General features: G+C 48.4%; 6 protein-coding genes across 18 annotated transcripts; 2 read left to right on the top strand and 4 right to left on the bottom strand.

Annotated features, from left to right (window-relative positions):
* Positions 1–94: 94 nt before the first annotated feature.
* LOC6506906 (LITAF domain-containing protein) lies at positions 95–3,312 on the bottom strand. Of its 10 annotated transcripts, none has more exons than XM_001956988.4 (3): positions 3,217–3,312; positions 661–962; positions 95–593 (listed from the first exon to the last, which is right to left on the bottom strand). In XM_001956988.4, the coding sequence occupies exons 2-3, from the start codon at positions 930–932 to the stop codon at positions 488–490; spliced, it is 378 nt and encodes a 125-aa protein (XP_001957024.1). In that variant the 5' UTR covers positions 933–962; positions 3,217–3,312; the 3' UTR covers positions 95–487. The 10 variants fall into 10 exon arrangements, with proteins under 10 accessions (XP_001957024.1, XP_044571038.1, XP_044571043.1 ...); XM_044715103.1 differs by having other exon boundaries at positions 3,048–3,258; XM_044715108.1 differs by lacking the exon at positions 3,217–3,312 and adding an exon at positions 3,053–3,196.
* Positions 3,313–3,326: 14 nt separating this feature from the next.
* On the top strand, positions 3,327–4,597 carry LOC6493092. Its single transcript, XM_001956989.4, has one exon. The coding sequence runs from the start codon at positions 3,413–3,415 to the stop codon at positions 4,502–4,504; it is 1,092 nt and encodes a 363-aa protein (XP_001957025.3). The 5' UTR covers positions 3,327–3,412; the 3' UTR covers positions 4,505–4,597.
* On the bottom strand, positions 4,511–6,201 carry LOC6506905 (protein-cysteine N-palmitoyltransferase Rasp). The gene has a single exon (XM_001956990.4). The coding sequence runs from the start codon at positions 6,111–6,113 to the stop codon at positions 4,620–4,622; it is 1,494 nt and encodes a 497-aa protein (XP_001957026.1). The 5' UTR covers positions 6,114–6,201; the 3' UTR covers positions 4,511–4,619.
* Positions 6,202–6,441: 240 nt separating this feature from the next.
* Positions 6,442–8,366, bottom strand: LOC6506904 (modifier of mdg4). The gene is made up of 2 exons (XM_001956991.4): positions 8,208–8,366; positions 6,442–8,144 (listed from the first exon to the last, which is right to left on the bottom strand). The coding sequence occupies exons 1-2, from the start codon at positions 8,208–8,210 to the stop codon at positions 6,573–6,575; spliced, it is 1,575 nt and encodes a 524-aa protein (XP_001957027.1). The 5' UTR covers positions 8,211–8,366; the 3' UTR covers positions 6,442–6,572.
* Positions 8,367–8,512: 146 nt separating this feature from the next.
* Positions 8,513–9,592, top strand: LOC6493093 (NADH dehydrogenase [ubiquinone] iron-sulfur protein 3, mitochondrial). The gene is made up of 3 exons (XM_001956992.4): positions 8,513–8,684; positions 8,755–8,820; positions 8,880–9,592. Exons 1-3 carry the CDS (start codon positions 8,621–8,623, stop codon positions 9,533–9,535), a joined length of 786 nt encoding a protein of 261 aa, XP_001957028.1. The 5' UTR covers positions 8,513–8,620; the 3' UTR covers positions 9,536–9,592.
* A 632-nt stretch (positions 9,593–10,224) lies between these two features.
* LOC6506903 (DNA N6-methyl adenine demethylase) lies at positions 10,225–20,022 on the bottom strand. 4 transcript variants are annotated; one of them, XM_032453850.2, is made up of 7 exons: positions 19,916–20,022; positions 18,039–18,655; positions 17,339–17,960; positions 17,018–17,256; positions 16,824–16,932; positions 11,124–12,298; positions 10,225–11,069 (listed from the first exon to the last, which is right to left on the bottom strand). In XM_032453850.2, exons 2-7 carry the CDS (start codon positions 18,207–18,209, stop codon positions 10,704–10,706), a joined length of 2,682 nt encoding a protein of 893 aa, XP_032309741.1. In that variant the 5' UTR covers positions 18,210–18,655; positions 19,916–20,022; the 3' UTR covers positions 10,225–10,703. The 4 variants fall into 4 exon arrangements, with proteins under 4 accessions (XP_032309741.1, XP_032309742.1, XP_032309743.1 ...); XM_032453851.2 differs by having other exon boundaries at positions 19,817–19,922; XM_032453852.2 differs by lacking the exon at positions 19,916–20,022 and adding an exon at positions 19,060–19,602.
* Positions 20,023–20,176: the final 154 nt, after the last annotated feature.

Here is a 20,176-nt window from a genome sequence, read left to right as displayed (position 1 = left end):
GCTAAAATGACTAAAATCTAATTTAGGTCATTTGCTTAACCATCGATGTGCAAACAGAACTAGGGCCGAAGTTGAATGGATTTACAATTTGTGCTGATATTTATAAGCGCGTCTCGCAGTGCTTATTGTTCCGGGCCGACTTCGCGTCCAAAAGCAAGTTTATTTCAATTTTGTAGTAATCTATCCGCGGATGGCTGGACCGTATAATTTACATACATATATATACCTATCTTTAGTCTGTGGCAGCAACGTTCATTCAACAGGTAAAAAGTTAGCTTATGCCAAATAAAAACGACCCAAAAGGGGGGTAAGACGGTTTGAGCAATTTAGAAAAGTTAGCGTTAGATTAGGGGAAGCCTTGTCTCGTCGGAATCCGAATGACATTTCTACAATTAAATAAATAAAGGCAAAACGCTCTCTTAAAGTAAGCCGCCTACACCACGGTGATATTGGAGCTTCCAGATTCATTTGGATTCGGAACAGCGGATTATCGGCGATAGCGGCCCAGGTACGCCCGGCAGTTGGGGCACGTGTGGTGGACATCCATGCAGTCGTCGATGCAACAGGGTATCAGGCAGCATCCCAGCCAGCAACTAAACAGGACATAAAAGGTTTTAATCAATGAATGTTCTTGGAGTATGAAAAGAGAAGCCTCCTTACCCGAACAATGCAATCAGAAATCCAGACAAGTAGGCAATCATTCCGGGTTCTGTGCGGGTCGTCGTCTCGATCTCAGCATGACAAGAAGGACAGATCATGTGGGTCGAAGTTCGGCTAATGGGCACCACAGTGGTCACAATCGTGGTGTTTGCCACCGGGGTGTAGGGACCCACAGGCTTCACTCCGCCCACGGCCTCTTGGTAGGACGGTGGCGCCGAGGGAGGCGGCACATAGGTGAACTGCGGTGGCGCACTGCTGCCTGGCTTGCTCATTTTGGTAGATTAATAAATGCACTTGGCTTTCTGAAAGTGAAAATTAAAAGAGAAGAGATACTCATTATTCCATTGTAGATTTTTACATCAGCAACTTGTGCAACTCGTTCTGGCAATTGAAGGCAATAATTGTTTAATCTGAATCAGTTTTTTTTACTGAAAAAAAACTATAATAGAAATAGAAATACTTTTGTAAAAATGATTTGATTTATAGACTTTTTTAAAATAAAGGTAAACGTCCAACTGAGAGGTGATTAAAAAACAAGGACTATAAATAGATCACAGCCCTATGGCCAGCATCCACGGCGCCATGAGTCACTTGTTCTCATTTGGCACGAATCGAATCTATCAAAGAGAGGAGCAGTATGCGATTCTCTGCCAGAGACATCCAAATACATATACCCCATAAGAAAATTCTAAAAAATATACGCTGATGCATATAAAGAAAATACAATAAATTAGATAAGATTAGTTGAATTTTCCCGAAATGTTGAGTTAGGTTGAGGTCTTTGGACTTCAAGGGTATACTTTTCCTCAGTGTACTTCCATGGAAACGAGGACAGAGCTTAATCATCTAAAAGCGGTCACATCGCAATTAGCAATTTGAATTCCATGAAGGGAGTGCTCGTGTATGTAATTGGTAGCGTGGTTGGAGTTTCTGGCTGATTGTTGGCTTCAGATAAGATATTGAAATTGGCGAGCTGAGATTTTAAGCAAATATTTGACAAAACAAAACACTTTTAGGCGAGAGTCTATGGACAATGACCTGCCCCTCATCCACTAGTCGGACCAACTTTCTCCGCTGGCTGGCATGCAACAGATACTCGCACTGTCAGATATCCACATGGAAACTCAAAGTTGCAGGCGGAAGTAGATATGGCCGAGAACCAGATGTCTTGGCCAGAACGCCAACAGTTGGCTGAAAGCTGCTGCACTTGGCGGAAACAACTACAGATTCGATTCAATGCTGGATACGATGAGGCATGATATGCACTTCCAAGCTGCTGAATCAACTTCGAATTGGTTTATACTTGATTTCGGCCAACCCGATAATGAAATTAGCAATCGAATACGTCACTATACCGACGATTGCTAATTTTCCGTGCAAGGAGAACTGAAGCCCAGAGGCGGACCACCGACTGTCGACACCAATTGACGATTTTCAGCTACAGACACGAGAAGCAATCTTACAGATACTATATACACTGCGTTACGTCAGACAATTATCTCTCAGCTCAGATGAATCTTTGCTTCTTTCCAACTTGACATCAAGCTAATTAACTCAGCTTGAGAGTTTTTCCAGTTTCTGTCTATATGACTCTAAAAACTAATTGAAATTGTTGTTTAATATGTTAAGTGTATATAATTATAATTTTTCGGAAAATGGAAACCAATTCCACTTTTTCGAGTCACATTTGATAAGTGTTGGGCCTCAGAAATCACAAAGTCTTAATACATTAAGAGAGGGTATTATAAATTAGAATTCAGCTGTGTATGTCTGTGCGTGCAAGGTCTGACAGAAGAGATTTGAAAAGACGTCTTAATATGTATTTAATTTTAGCCTTTGTGTTAATTTCAGACACAGTCGATGTGTGGCCTTTTCAAAATGTAAATAATAATGAGTTCTGTTCAGAGGTAGGCTCTATAATGTCCACTTTACTCTTAGAGGGAGTAGAGCATAATTGAAGTAGCCACCAGAAAGCAATTACTGGAAGCAACAACTATCTGGTTGAGGTTGGGCGGCCTTGGGCGAGTGCCTTTTGAAACGGCCTCACCCCAGTGCCCTCCCTCAGCTCCATGAGTTGATAGCCTTTGATAGTTCGCGCACATTATCTTCACACCAGATGTTTTGAATTGATGCTACAGATGACGTAGTCGCGCCAAAAATAGCAGCGTTGGTGGGCGGCAGCGAAAAGGGGCGGGACGGCTACAAAAAAACAAGAGCAACACCTAACAGGTGTGTGTGTGTGTGAGTTCAGGTGAGGCTGGAATGCAAACTGGTATGTCTTTTATATATGTAAGGAAGTTCCTATACTTTCAATCGCACTTTCAATTGGATCCGCAATGTACCCGTAATGTCAGTCCATTTTTAATGCAAATTTTTTGCTCACGCACATTACCAAAACACACACACACGGGGTCTAGATATGTATCTTGATCTTAAAAGTATCTGAATTGGGGCAACGGTGGGAGGACTTTGAAATGCCGTTATTTGATTGCCATTAATGCTTGCCACACCTGCACAATTGATCGACTTTAATATTTATTTCGAAAGTGGCGTTACCTCGAAATTGGTTACGAGAGACTTTTACGTGTTTACTTTCAATAAATTAGTTCGATATTCGTGTAACCAGGTGTGTTATTGATCATGGTATTTCTCCCAGCATTCCTCCACCAGTCGCCATCTGGCCACACTGCGGAGGTCGAAAAACATCTGATTTGAAACTTTAGGGTGGACGTTGGTAAATGTTTTGGTGCAGATGAAACAAATTACTCCGGACGTTTCCGAACTACAGCCCGTACGGGAGCACCACTGCGACCAGTGTCCCAATCTGGTGTTCGGCAACCAAAGCCACTACCAGCTCCACCTGCGCCAAAGACACAAGATCGTTATACCATCAAATAAATTATCTGAACCCACCGCCTACCATTGCCCCGTGGAGCAGTGCATCTACCATGTGGAGAGAAAGGGCTGTCGGAGCTTTAGCAGTCTGCGACTGCTGCGACAGCATTACCAGAAGAGCCACCTGGACAAAAACTTCGAATGCCAAGGCTGTGGCGAGAAGTTCCTGCTCCAGCGGCACTTGGAGAAGCATGAGTGCGTGGAGCACAAGTGTCCTGTTTGCGAACTGACCTACAACAGCCGGGCTGCCCTGAGGACGCACATGCGTCGCAAGAACCACATAGCGGATATTCCGACGAACAAGCTTCCCATACCCTCGCTGAACACCTGGAACAAGTTGAATGCACCTCCGGAAATAGTTCCGCAACTCCCACCTTCCGATCCTATCCCTGATCCCGCAGCCGAGGAGCAAATCCTATGCTACCTGCCCACCTTGCAGATCGAATATCTGGAACTCATCGAGGCACAGAAACTCGACAATGAGACCCAAACAGAGTTCGATGATCTAAACCAGATCAAGAACGAAGTGCTGGCACCATTGCTGCGCGACATTGAGACCCAGACACCAGAGACGCGATGGGATCAGGGCACAATGACAGATGAAATACCAGAGGAGGACCTACCCCCAGTGCAGGAGCAGGATCAGAATCCAGCTCCACCGCCAGCAGAGGCCAGCACCTTCCCGGCCTACTCTGCAAACGAGTCCATGTTCGGTCTTCAGACATCGGCTCACATGTACACCCAGACTTGTGACGAATTGTTCGAGGAGCTGGGCCTATCTCACATCCAAACCCAGACCTATTGGCCAGATAACCTGCACAACACCCAGCACACGCAGACCTGCGAGGAGATGCTTAACGAACTGGAATTCCTGGAAAACTTTCAGTCTACTTACACCCAAACAAGGTGGCTGGACTGGCAGGAAAATGCCGAAGGTGGGGAAGGATGAAGGACGTCTGCTTATACTCTTATTTATTACTACCCTGTTTTAAAATACTTTTGTAATACAAATGGTACAAAATAAGTCACTTGTCACTTAAAATCTAGGCAGACTTTTTTCGAGGTCAGTGGTTTTTCTCTTTCGACTTGGCCAGAAGCAACTCGGAGCATTGGAAGAAGCAGTAGCTGCAGAAGCAGAGCGCCATATAGTTACCTATACCACTTAGGTAAGCTCCTCGCATTAGGAAGTCGCCTACCTCCTGGCCTCCGATGAAGTACACGTTGGAGAATGCGGCCGGGATGAAGAGCTGCGTCGCCATCATGGCGTACAGTCTCTGAGCACCGACTGGTCCTAAGTAGCGAAGGGTCCATTGCTGATAGCCCGGCAGGGAAGTCAGAGCCTTGAAGAGCTTCTCCGCCGCCAGGCAGAGGAAGTTCAGCACACTCCAGATGAGAACATAAGTGTAACAGCCGTGCCAAACGAAAACAAAGGCGAATGTCAGGGCGGTGGCTCCAAACTTGGCGGCTATCGAGGATCCCCGCCCGCACATCTCAGCGTAGATGTGCTGGAAAAGGAATTCGTAGAGACCCTCGTCAAAGTACTTCCACATGTCGGAGTAGAAGTGAATCCTTCCAATGCAACGCGGACGTTTTGGCGCTGGGATCCCGTCCTGCTGGGCGAAAGCTATGCCCAATCCGTAGGTGACAACGTAGTACAGGAAGAAGAACTGGCCCATAAAGTAGCCGGCAGAGTGCTGCCAGAACACAGAGTCCATCAGCTCCACCATGCGCACGTCCCTTGACATATAATGAATGTAGAAGTAGTGGAGAGTGCACTGCATGACCAGCCACCAAATAGCACTGCGTACTATGCCGCCGGCAAAACCCAGCCAGTCCTGTTGCTGCTGGCGCCTGGCTGCGAATCTCTTATAGCTGATGATGGGTCCGTAGGTCAGGCAGGGAAAGTACATAGCGTATCCGAGGTATTCTATAAGGGTGTATTGTTCCAAATCCTCCGCCTTAGCCCGCATCCTGGTCAGGGCGAAACTGCAGCCGCGCAGCAAGCTCCAGGACATGGTGACTATCACCAGGGCGTACTCCGAGTACCCAACACGATCCGTCCACCAGGCATTCTTCTGCATCAGATTTATGCAGACAATCCATACAGCAGAAACAAGCCACACCATTTTCTTGGAGGAACTCAAGGCCACCAAGTAGTAGCTACCAATCAGCGTGGCCACCACAAGTCCTGACGACCAGTCTAGGTTCAGGCCCAGAGCAAGAGCACATACTCCGGCGAATCCGTAGCTCTGAAGTCCCGGCCGCTTCCAGCAGATTAAGCCTTGAACGAGCGCATGGAGGAGGTAGTAGGGCCAAAACCTAACGATGAAGTCTCCGAAGTTCTCCAACTCGTCGTTGCTGTCATCTCGCCTGCGCTGTGAGAAGGGGTACACACTCCATCCCTCCGAGAACTGGAACTTGGACTCCCCGGCAATGCGATCCCTGAGTCCATATATCTTGTACAGGCCAGTCACTATGTAAGCAATGTAAACGCCGAAGTAGACGAGTATCTCGAACCTGCTCAGCAGAGATCGGTTGGCAGGTTGTGTCCTGGACATTGCTTGGCCTTCGCCGGGGAACCTTCATTCCGGTCAGCTGATTGCTGATCCATGGATGGAGTAAGGTGTGACCATAACTCTTTCTAATTGAAAAGTTTGAAACGGAAGTCGAGCGAACCTTTCGGTTAAAAGATTAAAAAAAAAAACAGTAAACCATTTTTGGGTTTTCTATTTTTATTTAAATTCATAATTTAGAAACTATGAAGGAGCAAACAATCAGGGGACTTCGACACACGCAATTGCTCAGTCATAATGGTACATTAGATCATCCTATGTATGTTAGGGAGCTTCCTAAACTGTGAGTTCTGTTGCTACTTCGTAGATAAAATAACGTATATGATAGGTTTGGTTTATTTTAGATTATAAACATTTAACTGTCTAATATATGTATTTGATGGGACAAATTACGCACTACTTATAAATACAATTTTAGAAAACTAAAGATTGCGTCTACAAAATTTAGTTTAACAGATCGTCCTCGTACTCGTCCTGCTGCTCCTTCTTTACCTTCCGATCATCGTCCGGGACGTGACGCTGAAGGTGCCGCCAAAGAGTGCTCTTTGGGATTTCGAAGAGATTCGCTGCATGGTTCTGGGACATGCCCTCGTTCAGGCAGGCGTGCACTGCCTTGGCCAATTTGTCGCGTAGCTCATCCTTGGGCGTGGTGTCCCTCCGACGACAGGCCACGAAATCAGGCAGACGGCCTTCAGCCGAAAGGCGTACCTTGTGCCGATGCAGCGTGGACATGGGGATGCGCAGGTCCTGGCTGATGCTCTTCAGAGAGTCTCCGTTCTTAAGGCGCTCATATGCTTCGGATAGGGATGGCCTCTCCCGATTGTTTCGCATATAGGCTGGATTGGTGCGCACCCGACGCCACAGCACCGTTTTCGAAATGTCGAATCGATCGGCTGCCTTCTGCAAGCTCAGTCCCTCGAGGATCACTGCATCTGCTGCCATATCCAGGGCATCGTTAATATCATCCTTGATATCCCGCTTCAGATTCACAAACTCCTGCTGCTGGTGGTGTTTACCAAAAGATCGCTTTGATGTCCTGGCACCCATGGGTCGGCGGCCGCGTGACTTTCCCCCGCCAAACTTTCGCGGCTTCACATCCAGAATTTCCTCGTCCATATCCTCGGGCATATCATCGTCGTCCATGTCGCCTTCGTTGCCTATTTCGAATGTCGGGTTGGCTGCCACATACTCCTCTTCCAGAATTTGAGTGTCGGGCTCCTCGGAGTCTTCAGCGAGGTCTACGTCCGCATCCGGATCCGCGTCCGCTTCTGCGTCAACATCTTCATCCGCCATCTCCCCATCGGCGACACTGGCCGATGTTTCCGTTGCGTCCGTTAGCTTGGCCAGGGTAGAAGCGCTCTGTGTAATTGTAAAGGTTCCCGTGTTTTCCGTAAGAATATATTGACTGCCACTTGTATTTCCATCCATGTGCTCGATGGAGTAGGTGATCTTGGGGGTCTCGTATACGTCCAAGTATTCCAACGAACGCGCAGAGTGAGTGGGCGGGTCAGCTATGACAGTGGCTGCAACGGAACTGGGTGGTGGGACCTCCTCCTCGTCCTCTATAAGGTCTGCCTGGGCTATCTGCAGACCAGTTATGGACTTAGTCTCCACAGCCATCGTATTAGACGAGCTGACGTCCGCGGAGGGATTTGAAATCGAGGGATTGCACTCGAAACTAATGGCAGACTTGATCCCCAGCAGATTGATGGCCTCCAGAAACTCCGAGAGCGACGCGGAGGGCAGGCTGGTCTCTCCCATGTATATGAAGGAGAGCATGCTCTCGAGAAGTTCGCCCCGTATATCGGGAAGCATGATGGTAGCTTCCTGCCCCGGAGGCACATCCACTAAAATATTCCGCATCAGATCGCTGCAAGTACTCAGCACGAAGAGATGGGCGCGCACCCGAACACCATCCCTGGAGGCCAGCACCACTTCACAGGTCTGGGAGTCGTTCCGCAGCGAGCGCTGGATGTCCATTATCGTGGACGAGTGGCCCATCCACTTTAGATGATTCTGCAGATCGAAAGGGATAATCCATGTTATTGTTTATATTGATAACAGCGACATACGACTCACCATTTTCGTTTGTTTTGATTTATTTTCCAATTTCCTATTGTGGCGTCGCTATAAGAACTCCCACCATACGTTTTTCAGCACTGTTCCTTGGGTTGACTTTTTCAACACTAGGCGCTCCTTTTTCCCACGTTCCACATGAAAAATAAAAGTTTCTTCGATGTCCAATTGCCAAATAATTGGTAAATACTTTTAGTTTAAAAATTTAGGAGTTTAATTATTTATTTTTTCCTTGTCAAGTAGTTCTCCCACATTGATTGCTTTCATAAACTTCACAAATGAAACAACAAACAGGGTTGTCGCCTTCATTCGAATTTCCAGCCCTGGGACTACAACAACTGTATTGACATTTTAGCATTACATAAATTGTCAAAACTGGTGCAAATTGTTGAATTTAAACTAAACAATTCGTACTAATGGCGGCCTTAATCAGGAATCTGGGTGCCCGGGCCGCTGTCGCTGCCCTTGCGTCCAAACATGGTGAGTTAAAGTCCTCCACATCTCTAGTTGCTCTTATTTGTTCTAACATCTAATCCGTCTCATAATTTAGTGGTGCCAGCTGTTGGAGGAGCTGCTCTCCGGATGTCCACCTGCCCACCGACAAAAGCCGACAAGCGTGAGTAGCAGAACGATGGATCAACTCTCATAACTGCAGCTGCAACTGTCTTCCGATAGCTACCATCCGTAAGCCGGATGCCGTCGCCAGGACACATCTTTCGGACTTCGGTCGATATGTGGCCGAGTGCCTGCCCAAATATGTGCAGAAGGTCCAGTTGACCTCTGGAGACGAGCTGGAGGTCCTTATCGCCCCCGAAGGAGTGGTGCCCGTGCTGCAGTTCCTCAAGGATCACCACCAGGCGCAGTTTACCAACCTAGTAGACATTGCTGGCGTGGATGTGCCCTGCAGGAAGCACCGTTTCGAGGTTGTGTACAACCTCCTGTCCCTGCGCTACAACTCGCGCATCCGGGTGAAGACCTACACCGACGAACTGACCCCATTGGATTCTGCCTGCGAGGTCCACAAGGCGGCCAACTGGTACGAGCGTGAGATATGGGACATGTACGGCGTGTTCTTCGCCAACCACCCAGACTTGCGTCGCATTCTGACCGATTATGGGTTTGAGGGACATCCACAGCGTCGGGACTTCCCCCTTTCAGGCTACGTGGAGCTCCGCTACGACGACGAGAAGAAACGTGTGGTCTGCGAGCCTCTGGAGTTGGCCCAGGAGTTCAGGAAGTTTGACCTGTCGGCTCCCTGGGAGCAGTTCCCCAACTTCCGCAACGCCAATCCTCCTGCCGAGGTGATCCCCCCCCAGCCTGAAAAGAAGTAATCCCCTAGGTCGGCGTGTTAAATGGTAATTAGATCAATAAACGAGATCATCAAACGAGATATGTAGTACTCCAAAGAAAACGCTTCGAGGGCTTATTTGAATATTCAACTCTTCGAGTTCAGTAGAGACAGTTTATTAAGCTCATTTTCGCATTCATAAAATCACCGAAACATGTACATTAACAAAGTTGACGATTAGGGAACGGGGTTAGTTTTTGGACTTTTGTACTTTTTTTAATTTTTGGATTAACCGAGAATTGGTTCCTTAGTGCGTTTCTGGGAGCTTTAAAGTTTCAGTTGGAAGAGTCTGGAAATGATTAGTAAGTTTGGATAAATTATTTGTGCAGCTCTCCAATAGATTTTAGTATAAACTTTTAGAAAAGGCATTAAAGAGCTCAATTTTTCGAAACGCACTCGGAAATCCATATGGCTCACACTAGTACTCCTCACTCTGATAAATATTCTTCCTGACATCTAGCACCGCAATCCTCCTTACACACATATAAAATATTTAGCAAAAACAATCGTGGGTCAAGTTGGAGCCCATCGTTCGCCTGCTACCGCTACGGTGCCCCACTTTAAACCTGCAACATTTATTTACGAATAGATACACCTTAGCATAGTTGGGGGCGAGTTAGTTTTTAGTTGAGAGGTGAGAACCTAGCCGTAATTCGAGCTCCTTTAAACTCCTTGTTAATGTATTTTCATTTTATCCGTTTCGTTTGGTTTTGTACAAGAACATACACATACAATAGGTACACACACATAAACATAGTTTTACATTTAGCGATTTTTAAAAAAAAGTGCGCCCTCCGCCGGAATGGTGACAGGAGGAGGAGGCTCCAAATCGTTTTCGTTACTTTACAACGGTTGCGTGCGCCCGGCATTTGTCCGGCGCACGACTCAAAACAAATCTCCACCGCCTCCGCCGGCGGCCTTTGTTCCATTTGTGCTCCACCTGCGTGCTCCTTGGATGTCGGAGGCATCCCCGGAGGCACAGCGTGATGTCAGCTGGACAACAAATTAAAATTTCAGGTGCAGGTGCTCGGTGGCAGCCTGCTGACAAAAAAACAAATTCAACCGACGGCCTGAGAGGGACCTTGCGTCGTCCTCCCGATTGGCCATCAGTTCCCAAATACAAATGAGCGGGAGCACCCGTCGGCGTCGGCTTATATCGATTCCGTTTTGGTATAATGCCGGCTACCGGAGGAGACGTACGGCGACGCCTTGCCACTGCTCGACCCCGACCCGGAGCCAGTGCTGCTGCTCAGCTGGTTTTCCCCGGAACCTGCCGCGACACCGCTGGTTGCGGCAGCAGCCTCGTTGTTGAGCCGCTCATGGTACTCCTGGAAGCAGGGCACAATGCACAAATTCGTCTGGCACTCGGGACAATGGTATTTCGTTTTGCGTCGCAAAATCCGCCCATGCCCGTCGATGGTGTTCCAGCAGAAGTTGCAGCCCAGCGCCGGACCTGGCCGGATGACGGGGCAGTGACTAGAACGCGGATTTTCAAGAGTAATAATCTCCCGTTGGGTCTGAAAAAAGAGTCTCGTTAGGATCAGTTTTAAATGCTCCGTTGAAAGTCTCACCTGCGGAGACGACACCGATCGCTGCAGTTCCTCGTTCTTGACGCGTAGCGTGGGCAAATGCTCAAACGAACTGCTCATGGTGGCCTGGCCGGGATGCAAGTGACTGCTGCTTCCAATGACAGAGCCGGAGGCCGACTTGGAGGCACGCAGCCGCGATCCTCCGTTAGATGCCTCTGTAATCACCTGGCTCTTCACGCCCCGCTCTATGATCTGTGTCCTGGTGATGGTCGGAGAGTGCGGGGATCTTCTCTCTATCGACACCTCCGATCCGCCAGCGTAGGTGGGCGAAAACGAGGGCCTGCTGCCACTGTTCTGGAGTCCAGCCGTCGGCGAGGTGACCACTGACACGGGTGCCGAGGTGCCAGAGCTGGCGATCGTCGGAGTGACAGCTGTTTCGCTGGACACCGCCACCACCCGTGTGGGGACCAGGTACTGGGACGAGCCGGCCGGCGGCGGTGATCCCGACGCGTAGATGGACTCCGGCAGCGAGATATGATGCGGATGGTGGAGAGGTGTGGGCGGCACATAGCTGGCACTGCTGCCCGACAGCGGATGCGAGTATTGGCGGTGAAGCGGCGCGAAGGGATTGCTGCCAGTCAGCCCGGAAGTAGACCCAACCGATTGCAGGGCGGACTGACGGGGCAGCAGCGGATCTGAGTGCTGCTTGATGAGATAGGGAGTGCTGGACGGCACGCTGAGCAGGTGCGGCGTGGAGGGGGAGGAGGAGGAGGAGCCTAGGCTGGGCGCCGGCTCCGAAGCATGCCGCTCGATACGCGGCGGCACAGTGAGCAGGTGCTGGTGGTGGTGGTGCGCCTGGTGCGGCGGATGGTGCAGATGATGGGATCCGGTTGTGGAGTAGTCCCTGGCAGTCACCGTGGTAGCTCCAGCCGCGTTGAACGGATCAAAGTCGAGCGTCGTGGCAGCCGTGTCCGGGGATATCTGATTCGTGGAGGAGATGCTGTCGCTGTCCCGTTTCACTCGCGGCTGTCGGGTAAGTACACGGTTCCTCTTGGTTCCCATCACCACCGGAGAACTGGGCGGGCCATCGGGATCCACGTCGCCGCCGATTCCTCCGATGCTGAAGGAGCGCTCGAAGCTTCCGCTGCCGCCGCTGCTACTGCTGGTGGCCCCCAGCGGCGGATGGGCCGGAGGAGGAACGTGCGCCGGACTCGGCTCTGAAAGAATAGAGTGGGGGAGGTCGGCTTTTAGTTTGGTGCGTTGAGTCCCTAACTGGGGGGAGGGGGGCAGTGAAGACGACAGGAGATGATGTATGCTTTAGGTTTGAAAGTTTATTCGTTTCTTGCACATCGACTACAGTCTAGAATGTTTGTTCCTTCGCGATACTCTTGTTTTGTTCTTCGATTTTCGGGGCTCGCGTTACTTGGTATGGTTTATGCAACTTATAATACAATCGGTTCGATTTATGCACTCTCGCTGATTTAAATAATTTATATATATATTTAACACACATAACTAGCGTAGTTATTGGTACTTTGCAATTTTAGGAAACAGAGTTAGTAATATTCGCTTATTGTTTCGGCTATTTTCGCGTTGTATCTTCTGATTTGTGTCTATATCTTGTTCGGGGTGAGGGCATCTAGGATCGCTGGATCGATAATCCTTCGAGTTCGTTTCTGGGGGTGTGTCGGTGTTCTCATAATAAAAGTCCATTATCAAAGTTTACGTTACTCTATGACTTCTAACAAATCACGCTTAGTTCTTAGTATGCCTTGACACAATATAAAAAGATCTCTATTAGTTACAATATGTATTAAAAACTCTATTCGTAATCGTTATCATATCCGGATAAACCGGAAATCGTTAATGAGTTTCCCATTCATATTTTTAAATTTTTAATTCGTTTTTTGCTTCCGTTTCTATTTTCGCCTTTAGCTGCAGTCTCCATTTAGGATTTGGGTGGTTACGAGTTCTTCAAGTTTCTGTATCTGATCTGTAATCTGTAATCTGTATCTGTGGCTCCATCGCTTCCCCAATTTATGTACACTCCCCCCTATGTACAAAGAAATCATTTCCGAAACTAAGAACATTAAACATACCCCAAAAATATACACATACACCCCAACACCACCACTCAGATATGTCAAAGTCCGGTTCTAAAACCTAGAGCTATCAAATCACTTGCCCCTTCGGGTGTACGAAGAACTGATCGAGAAAATGAAAAAGTTGGTTATTACATTCACAAATATATAAATATATATACACGTATATTGGTTGGTACATATTCATCATACATATCCGATATCCATATAGACTATATAGAACCGCGGATCTGCTCGCGACATTATTCGGCCTGAAGTCGGGGGGTTTGCTAACGCAGAGTACGCTTATGCTTTAAATAAAAATGGATCTGCATCACCGACATCACTTAATTTAATTAAGCTACATACATATAAATATATATGCCTGCCTGTTTTGTATATAATTTGGATGGGCGAGCCACCGACATACTGATATTTTTTCTATTGTAACACAAGTGGAAGAGATGATCGATCTATTTCTGATGCGCCAGAACCTAGCAAACCCTCGGACTTCGTTCATTTAAATCATTTAAAATCTCGTTGAAAAATTGCTAAAACCAAGCCAAACGGTTGCCGATAAATCTCATTCGTTCTTAACATTTACAATTACAATTAAAATTACAATTTTTGGTTTTTGGTTTCGTCCATTGCTTGTTCAAATTACAAAAAGAGTGGCATACTCGTGGAATACTCTAATTCCGGAAGGTTTGATCAGCTGCTGGCACACAGCACCACATTTTTATCCATTTTTTTTCTTTTCTATTTTATACGTTTTTTGTTTTTTTTTTTTTTGATACCAGTAGTTTTTGTGTACAATCATTAAATGTTCGGATTTTAGATTTTAAGCCTAATAAAATTCTATTATTTATATACAAATACAATAATCTTTTACATGAAATATAGCTAAAGTTACACATTATACTCAAATATATATATATATATATATATCGTATCTGCACTACCGATTTTGCTTAGTTAACAATCGTAAAAATGTAAGGGTTCAAAACATTAAGATTAAGGAATTGAAGTTATTACAAGTGCGGCAGGGGCAGGGGCAGGGGCAGGGGCAGGGGAAGTCCATCATTCCTTTTGTGTAAATCTCCTGATCCTGCGACGCTTAGCTCAGCTTAGCGCAGGACGCGACCAGCTCTGCACCACCTCCTTGCGGTCGTCCATCCGCTATATACACTAGATTGTTGCCGTTGCTCTGTAATACCTGTATCGTTCGATTCTGAGGTTCCGTGTCCACGTTTCACGTCTGTTTTCCGGCTCTATTCCTATTTCTACTTATCCAGGTATTGCACGGGTGGAGCCGTCACTGTCACGAAGTTATTGATCAGGAAGCTGTGGGCCATGCCCATCGGCACCGGCACCGGCACGGGCACAGAGACGGGCATGGCTGATATGCTCAGGGCTCCTGGTTCCTGGCTCCTGGCGGCTGCCTGCAGCAGAGTGGTGGTATTCCCCCCCGCCACCTGGCTCGAAATCGTATTCTATATCGAGTTGAAGTTAATACTCTGCAGATTCATGGCGGTGCTAGGGTTCACATTGATGGTGCCGGTTCCCGCTCCGGTGGCCGCACCCCCCGCCCCAGCCCCAGCTCCGCTGTCGATGTACCGTTGCCGCGTCATCGAGTGCACATTGCCGGGTGAGTCCATGTACCGCGGGTCGAACAGGCTCATCACACCGATGGCCGGATGGGAGTTTCCGCTGCCCGGCAGACTGCCAGCCGCACTCCCAATGCCCGTGTGATGCGGCGTGCACATTAGCGAGGGCGTCGGTGTCTCCGCTTGGGGAGGAATCTGCATGCTGAGCGTCTCGTTGGTGTTGTCGTCACCCGGGTTCGTGGAGGGTGTGGGCGATGGCGACAGGTTCGGCTCCTGCTTCACCACGCGCGCCTTGATGCTCGGCCGGGAAACGGGATAGCCCCGCTTCTTGTACTCCAGCCACAGGGTGCGGTTGTTCACTCCGTACAAGCGTGCCGCCTTGCAGAAGCCTATTCCTCCCGTGCGCACAGCTTCCAGAGCTCGGATAAAGTTCTCATCGCCCTGAGGATTGACCGAACGCTTTCGCTTCACCACCTGGCTGGCCGTTCCGGCTGTACCGCCGTTTCCGGTGGCATTTCCGTTACCCCCGCTGCCCCCGGTGCCCGCGTGCACGGGCGATTGGGTGGGCGTGGGACCCTGGCTGTAGACCGATTGCACCATATTGGATTCGTTGGGAGATGTGGGCGAGAGGTTCTGCGCCGCCGTCGCATAACCGCTGACCAAGTTATTCACTGTGATGATTTGCGAGGAGTACGCCTGTCCGGCGGTGGCCGAGGCGGAGGCCTGCTCCTGCTGCTGCTGTTGTTGCTGTTGCTGCTGCTGCTGGTAGTGCAGCTGCTGCAGGTGCTGTTGCTGCTGCTGTTGGTTGGCCGCCGCCTGTTGCTGGGCTTCGTGCTGCTGCTGGCGCTGATCGCTATTCGCGCTATTTGCCCCACTGCTCTGGCTGCCGGAGCCGCCGCCGCCGCCACCATTGCCTAGAAGATTGGACTGGCAGGTGGGCAAGGAAAAGCGCGGATAGTTGGAATCGACAACCGTCCATTGCAGACCTGGGAAGGGGAGAGAGAGAGAGAGACAGCGAATGAGATATTGGCTGGTACTGGTACTGGTACTGGTACTGGTTTTCGATCGCTCTCCTAGCTCTAAAGGATCGGGTTAAGATCTGCGGCAAGTCTGAGTCTGGTCTGGTTTGGTTCATAGTACTTCATAGCAGCTCTTGGATAGTTACAAACAAGTAGGTAGTAGAGGTAGAAAGATTGCTAAGGCTAAATCATTATCATCGGAAACCGCTGTTTATTTTAAACAAATATTCAAAAAAAAAAAAAAAACGAATTCAAAACTTAATTCAAAAAACGCAAGTAGCAAGAAAATTCGAACAAATTCAGATTGAAAAAAAAATAGTTATAGTTTGGAAGTTTTTGGTTTTTCTTGGTTGTCTGGACTCTGTGCTAGCTCTCTCCCATTCCCAAGTTCAGGCAGGATTTGGATTCGGTTTTGTTATTTTTTGTTTTGTTTTTCTTTTTGGAATACAATACACAATAATAGTTAAACATAGAGAAAACAATGTACGGCAATTCACAGCTTTACAGATAGTTCGTTGCACTTAGTCGGTAAATCGCTAGTATGCTAGTTCTCATATTTAGCTTTAGCATTCATTTCTCCAAGCGCTGTGTACTGAAATTGTTTCGAGATGGTTTTCGGCGCCGATCGCTTGTGGTTTTTGGATTTTGGTTTTGTGAGATATGATCGTGATCGTGATCGATGAGCGAGTCGGGAGGACACAGTAACTAAGATTGAGCTGATTGAGTGATCTGGATGGTTGGGTTGTCTGTCCCCACCCCAAAGGTCTACCCCCAAACGAGACTAAGTTAGACGGAGGATGATTGTCAGCCCAGCCCAGAGCCATGGTGCAATTATGAATCTAAGCCTGCCACTAGTCCGCAATGCAAAGACCCAGACCCCCAGTGTGTGTCTTGTGTGCAAACTTAAATAAAAAAATAAATCATATTGGACAGCTCCAGCTACAAAGAATGAGTTCCCTACCCGATGAGCAATGAGTTTTGATGAGACAGTGTACGGGCTTAACGATAGCTCGGCCGCTTTTGTTCTCCACTTACCCGAGTGCGAGGACTGAGAGTTTGGCGCGTCGTGCTCCGACGGAGTGGTGGCTCCAGAGATGTCCAGGGGCATCGCTTGGTTAACTCCTCCAATGTCCACCTCGGGCTTCTGCAGCACCATGAAATAAAAGATAACGATTAGTAAGGTCGTTCGGGGGCTACAATAGCGAGGGCTACGTGACCAATTTCATTACAATTTGCATGTGAATGTGTCCGTGTCCGTCGTCCAGATCAGAGTCCTGCGGTTGTTGCTCCAGTTCGGCGGCCGCCGATTCCTTCAGCAGCTTGGCGGCGTGCAGTGAGTGCCCGGCCAGGCCGCCGCCAGCGCCAAACGACATCTGACTCATCTGGGCGAGACTCAAGCCAGTGTTTCCAGGGCCAGCCTCCAACGAGCTGTTGTGCTCCTCCGCCACGTTGTTTCGTTCGCCAGAGCCTGCAACGACAGAGCGTTAGTTTCCAAATTCCGATAAACGAAAGCTGTTTTTTTGGCGATCCATTACCCAACTCCAACTCACCGTTATTCGAGGATTTCCGCAATCGCTTGCGCCGCGTGGCTGGCGAGGTGCCGGCACTCAGGGGCGACGGTGTCCGCCGCATCTGGTGGTGGTGAGCCTGCGCCGTCTGTGCCTGTTGCTGGTGGTGGTGATGGTGCTGCTGTTGCTGCTGCTGCTGCGCCTGTTGCTGCTGCTGCTGCTGGAGCTGTTGTTGTTGCTGGTGGTGGTGGTGTTGCTGTTGCTGCTGCTGTTGGGCCTGCTGCTGTTGTTGCTGCTGCTGCTGGAACTGCTGCGCTTCGCTACTGCTCCACAGCGATTCACCCACACTGCTACCGCTCGCAGCACCCAAGCTGCCCGCCGAGGTACCCGGGCCGGCTCCCACTCCCGACCCGCCGCCCACCAGTTCGGTTCCATCGCTGGAGGACTTGCTGTCGGACTTGGTGAGATTGGCCGGGTCCGTTGGCATCTCCGCCAGGCCCTTGATTTTGAGCATCTCGGCGGTCTTGAGGATGTGCGGCAGCTGTTCCTGCGACACATTGACCTCGCCGTAGTACATGAAGTCGACCATGGTCTTGAGGTCATCGTATTGCACGTCCTTTAGTATGACGATGGGATGTTGGCACGGATTCGTCGTGAACAGTGCCTGCAATAGAAGGGGTGGTGGATTTAGAATCAAAGATTATACTTGTAACTAACTAGGGATTGGAACTTATTCGCATACCTGAAAGTACGAACTGCAGGCGGATAGAACAATCTTGTGCGCCTGCAGCTGGCGTCCCTCGGCTGCCAGGGTAACGTCCACCAGAGTACCATTGTGCAGCAGCGACGAACAGACCGAGATGAAGTTGGGCTGGTGGTTGTTCCAGCGCAGGCAGAACTGCTGCACGGACATTGTGCCGGATGCGGATTCGGATGGCTGCGATCGGATCGCTTCCCGACGCCACCTCCTCCTCCTCCTGCTCCTCGCCCTAGCGCCGCTCTCCCACTTATCTGCGTGGCTCGGAACACAGGCAGGCGGCAATTGAATTCAACACTGATAACGCTTTTTATCGCCTCCGACCGTGCCGCTCTATTGATTTTTATTCAATTGTTATTTTTTTTCCCCCCTCTGTGAGGCGCCGAGGTGTGTTGTTTTCCTCCGCTGGTTCTGCTCTTTTGTTTTTGTCTCTGGGTTCTGGTCTCTGGCCCTTGCCTAATTAATATTGAAGAACCGTATTCTTTTTCGGGGCGACTTCGTCTGCGACGCCGGAGTGTTCGGGTTCGGTGTGTGTGTGGCTGGCACTCGGGGTCGGGGGTTGCGGGGGGTGACGACTTTTATGCCGCACGCATCGCGAGCCACTGAAAAAGGGGTAAAAAAAAATAAAAAATACAGTCAACATTAGTCTTATATAGTTGTTTTGAATCATTAGATCACTTAGACCAAAATACAATTTTTTATACAATTTTAAAACTTAAAATTACTAATTCTAATATATTTCAATATTTAAATAATATATTTTTTTTATATTTTGTTAATGCTAGTCCCTGTAAGTAATTTCCCTTTGCTTTTTTATGGAACTCTGTGCTATATATATTTTAAATTACAAAAAATATGCCCGAAAACAAATTCCATGAACTTTGTTTGTGTTCGCGGCTCGCTCTCTCTCTCTCTCGCTCTCCCGCCCGTTGTTCCTAGCACCCTAACACCCCACCACCCTGCTTTCATCTCGGCTGCCCTCCCACCAGCCCACTCTTTCTCTCACACTCCTTTCTCCGCGTTTCTTCTGTATCACAGCTGCGCGCTCTCGCTGCTTACAAAAACCACAACAACAACATCCGCGTGTTGTTGCTGCGTGTGTATGTAATTATACAGTCGCGAAAACGAAGCAACAAACACCCGCACACTCGAACTTGTACTTGTTGTTGCTTTCAGGTTATTTTTTTTTCTTTTCTTCGCTGCTCGGGCGATGCGCTGGCGCTGGCGGCTCTGTTTCTGTTGCTGGCAAAAGTTTTATTTTTGATAAACCGAGAACGTAAACGTAACGAAACCGAATAGCTGTGTGCGGCGTAGACCTTGAATTTTCTTTGATTCTTATGACGTAATTATCGCGGTCGCCCTCAGCTCCACCACCCCCTTTGGCACATCTCTCGCTCTCTCCCTTTCGCACCCACACAACCGAACGGCGGCCGACGTACTAATCGCTGCTTCGTTTATTCATCGTATCGATATTTTCAGTAGCATTTATTTATGAGACTGTGATGTCGCGCGTTATTTTAGTATAGGCTCGTTAAACTAATACACAAACTAAACCCAGCCACATGTTTTTCACCCGCTTTTCCGACTTGTTTTCCGCCTTTGTGGTAGGTTTTTGCTTTTGTATCCTCCTTTTTGCGGAGAGGGAAAAACAGAGACTCCCACAGGCGAGACAGAGACAACAGACAAAATGGCGCGAGAGCCCCAACGAAAATAATGCGAGTGCAAAACGGCTCCAAAATCTGCTCCATTTCATTTAAACTCACTGCATTTATTCGCAGCATTTTATGCACTATTATCTGGCACCTGTTTATCACTATTTCTCTTTATATTTGTTAGCGAAAATTGTGTTTGAAAATTCTTACGTTTTACTTCTTTATTCGTTATTTCGCTAGTGTTACCAGTTAGCAAACGTAATGTTCTACTACCTTATTTGGGACTAACGCCTGTAAATGTTATGGTATTTTGGGCACACTTTTTTAATTTATTACGACCAGACTGTCGTGGCGCCCCTGGTGGCGGTACAAGGAACTAAGTTTTTGTATTAAGCTTATTTTTACTAAGTGTGTACACTCGTTCTTAAAGAAATATTTAAATATTCACGCGCTCCCGCACAATTAAAATTC

This window comes from Drosophila ananassae, chromosome 2R (assembly GCF_017639315.1).
Source record: "Drosophila ananassae strain 14024-0371.13 chromosome 2R, ASM1763931v2, whole genome shotgun sequence".
In the NCBI taxonomy this organism is placed as follows: Eukaryota; Metazoa; Arthropoda; class Insecta; order Diptera; family Drosophilidae; genus Drosophila; species Drosophila ananassae.
The sequence above is the reverse complement of the archived record's forward strand: the minus strand, read 5'-3'. Positions and strand labels throughout refer to the sequence as shown.

Coding starts and splice junctions, on each gene's coding strand:
- LOC6506906 (XM_001956988.4), bottom strand. CDS start 932: ATGAGCAAGCCAGGCAGCAGTGCGCCACCGCAGTTCACCTATGTGCCG. Junction 594..660: donor TTTCTGATTGCATTGTTCGG/GTAAGGAGGCTT, acceptor TGTCCTGTTTAG/TTGCTGGCTGGGATGCTGCC.
- LOC6493093 (XM_001956992.4), top strand. CDS start 8,621: ATGGCGGCCTTAATCAGGAATCTGGGTGCCCGGGCCGCTGTCGCTGCC. Junction 8,685..8,754: donor TGCCCTTGCGTCCAAACATG/GTGAGTTAAAGT, acceptor CTCATAATTTAG/TGGTGCCAGCTGTTGGAGGA. Junction 8,821..8,879: donor ACCGACAAAAGCCGACAAGC/GTGAGTAGCAGA, acceptor GTCTTCCGATAG/CTACCATCCGTAAGCCGGAT.
- LOC6506905 (XM_001956990.4), bottom strand. CDS start 6,113: ATGTCCAGGACACAACCTGCCAACCGATCTCTGCTGAGCAGGTTCGAG.
- LOC6493092 (XM_001956989.4), top strand. CDS start 3,413: ATGAAACAAATTACTCCGGACGTTTCCGAACTACAGCCCGTACGGGAG.
- LOC6506903 (XM_032453850.2), bottom strand. CDS start 18,209: ATGTCCGTGCAGCAGTTCTGCCTGCGCTGGAACAACCACCAGCCCAAC. Junction 16,933..17,017: donor GACACATTCACATGCAAATT/GTAATGAAATTG, acceptor ATGGTGCTGCAG/AAGCCCGAGGTGGACATTGG. Junction 11,070..11,123: donor GATCGGTGTCGTCTCCGCAG/GTGAGACTTTCA, acceptor CTCTTTTTTCAG/ACCCAACGGGAGATTATTAC.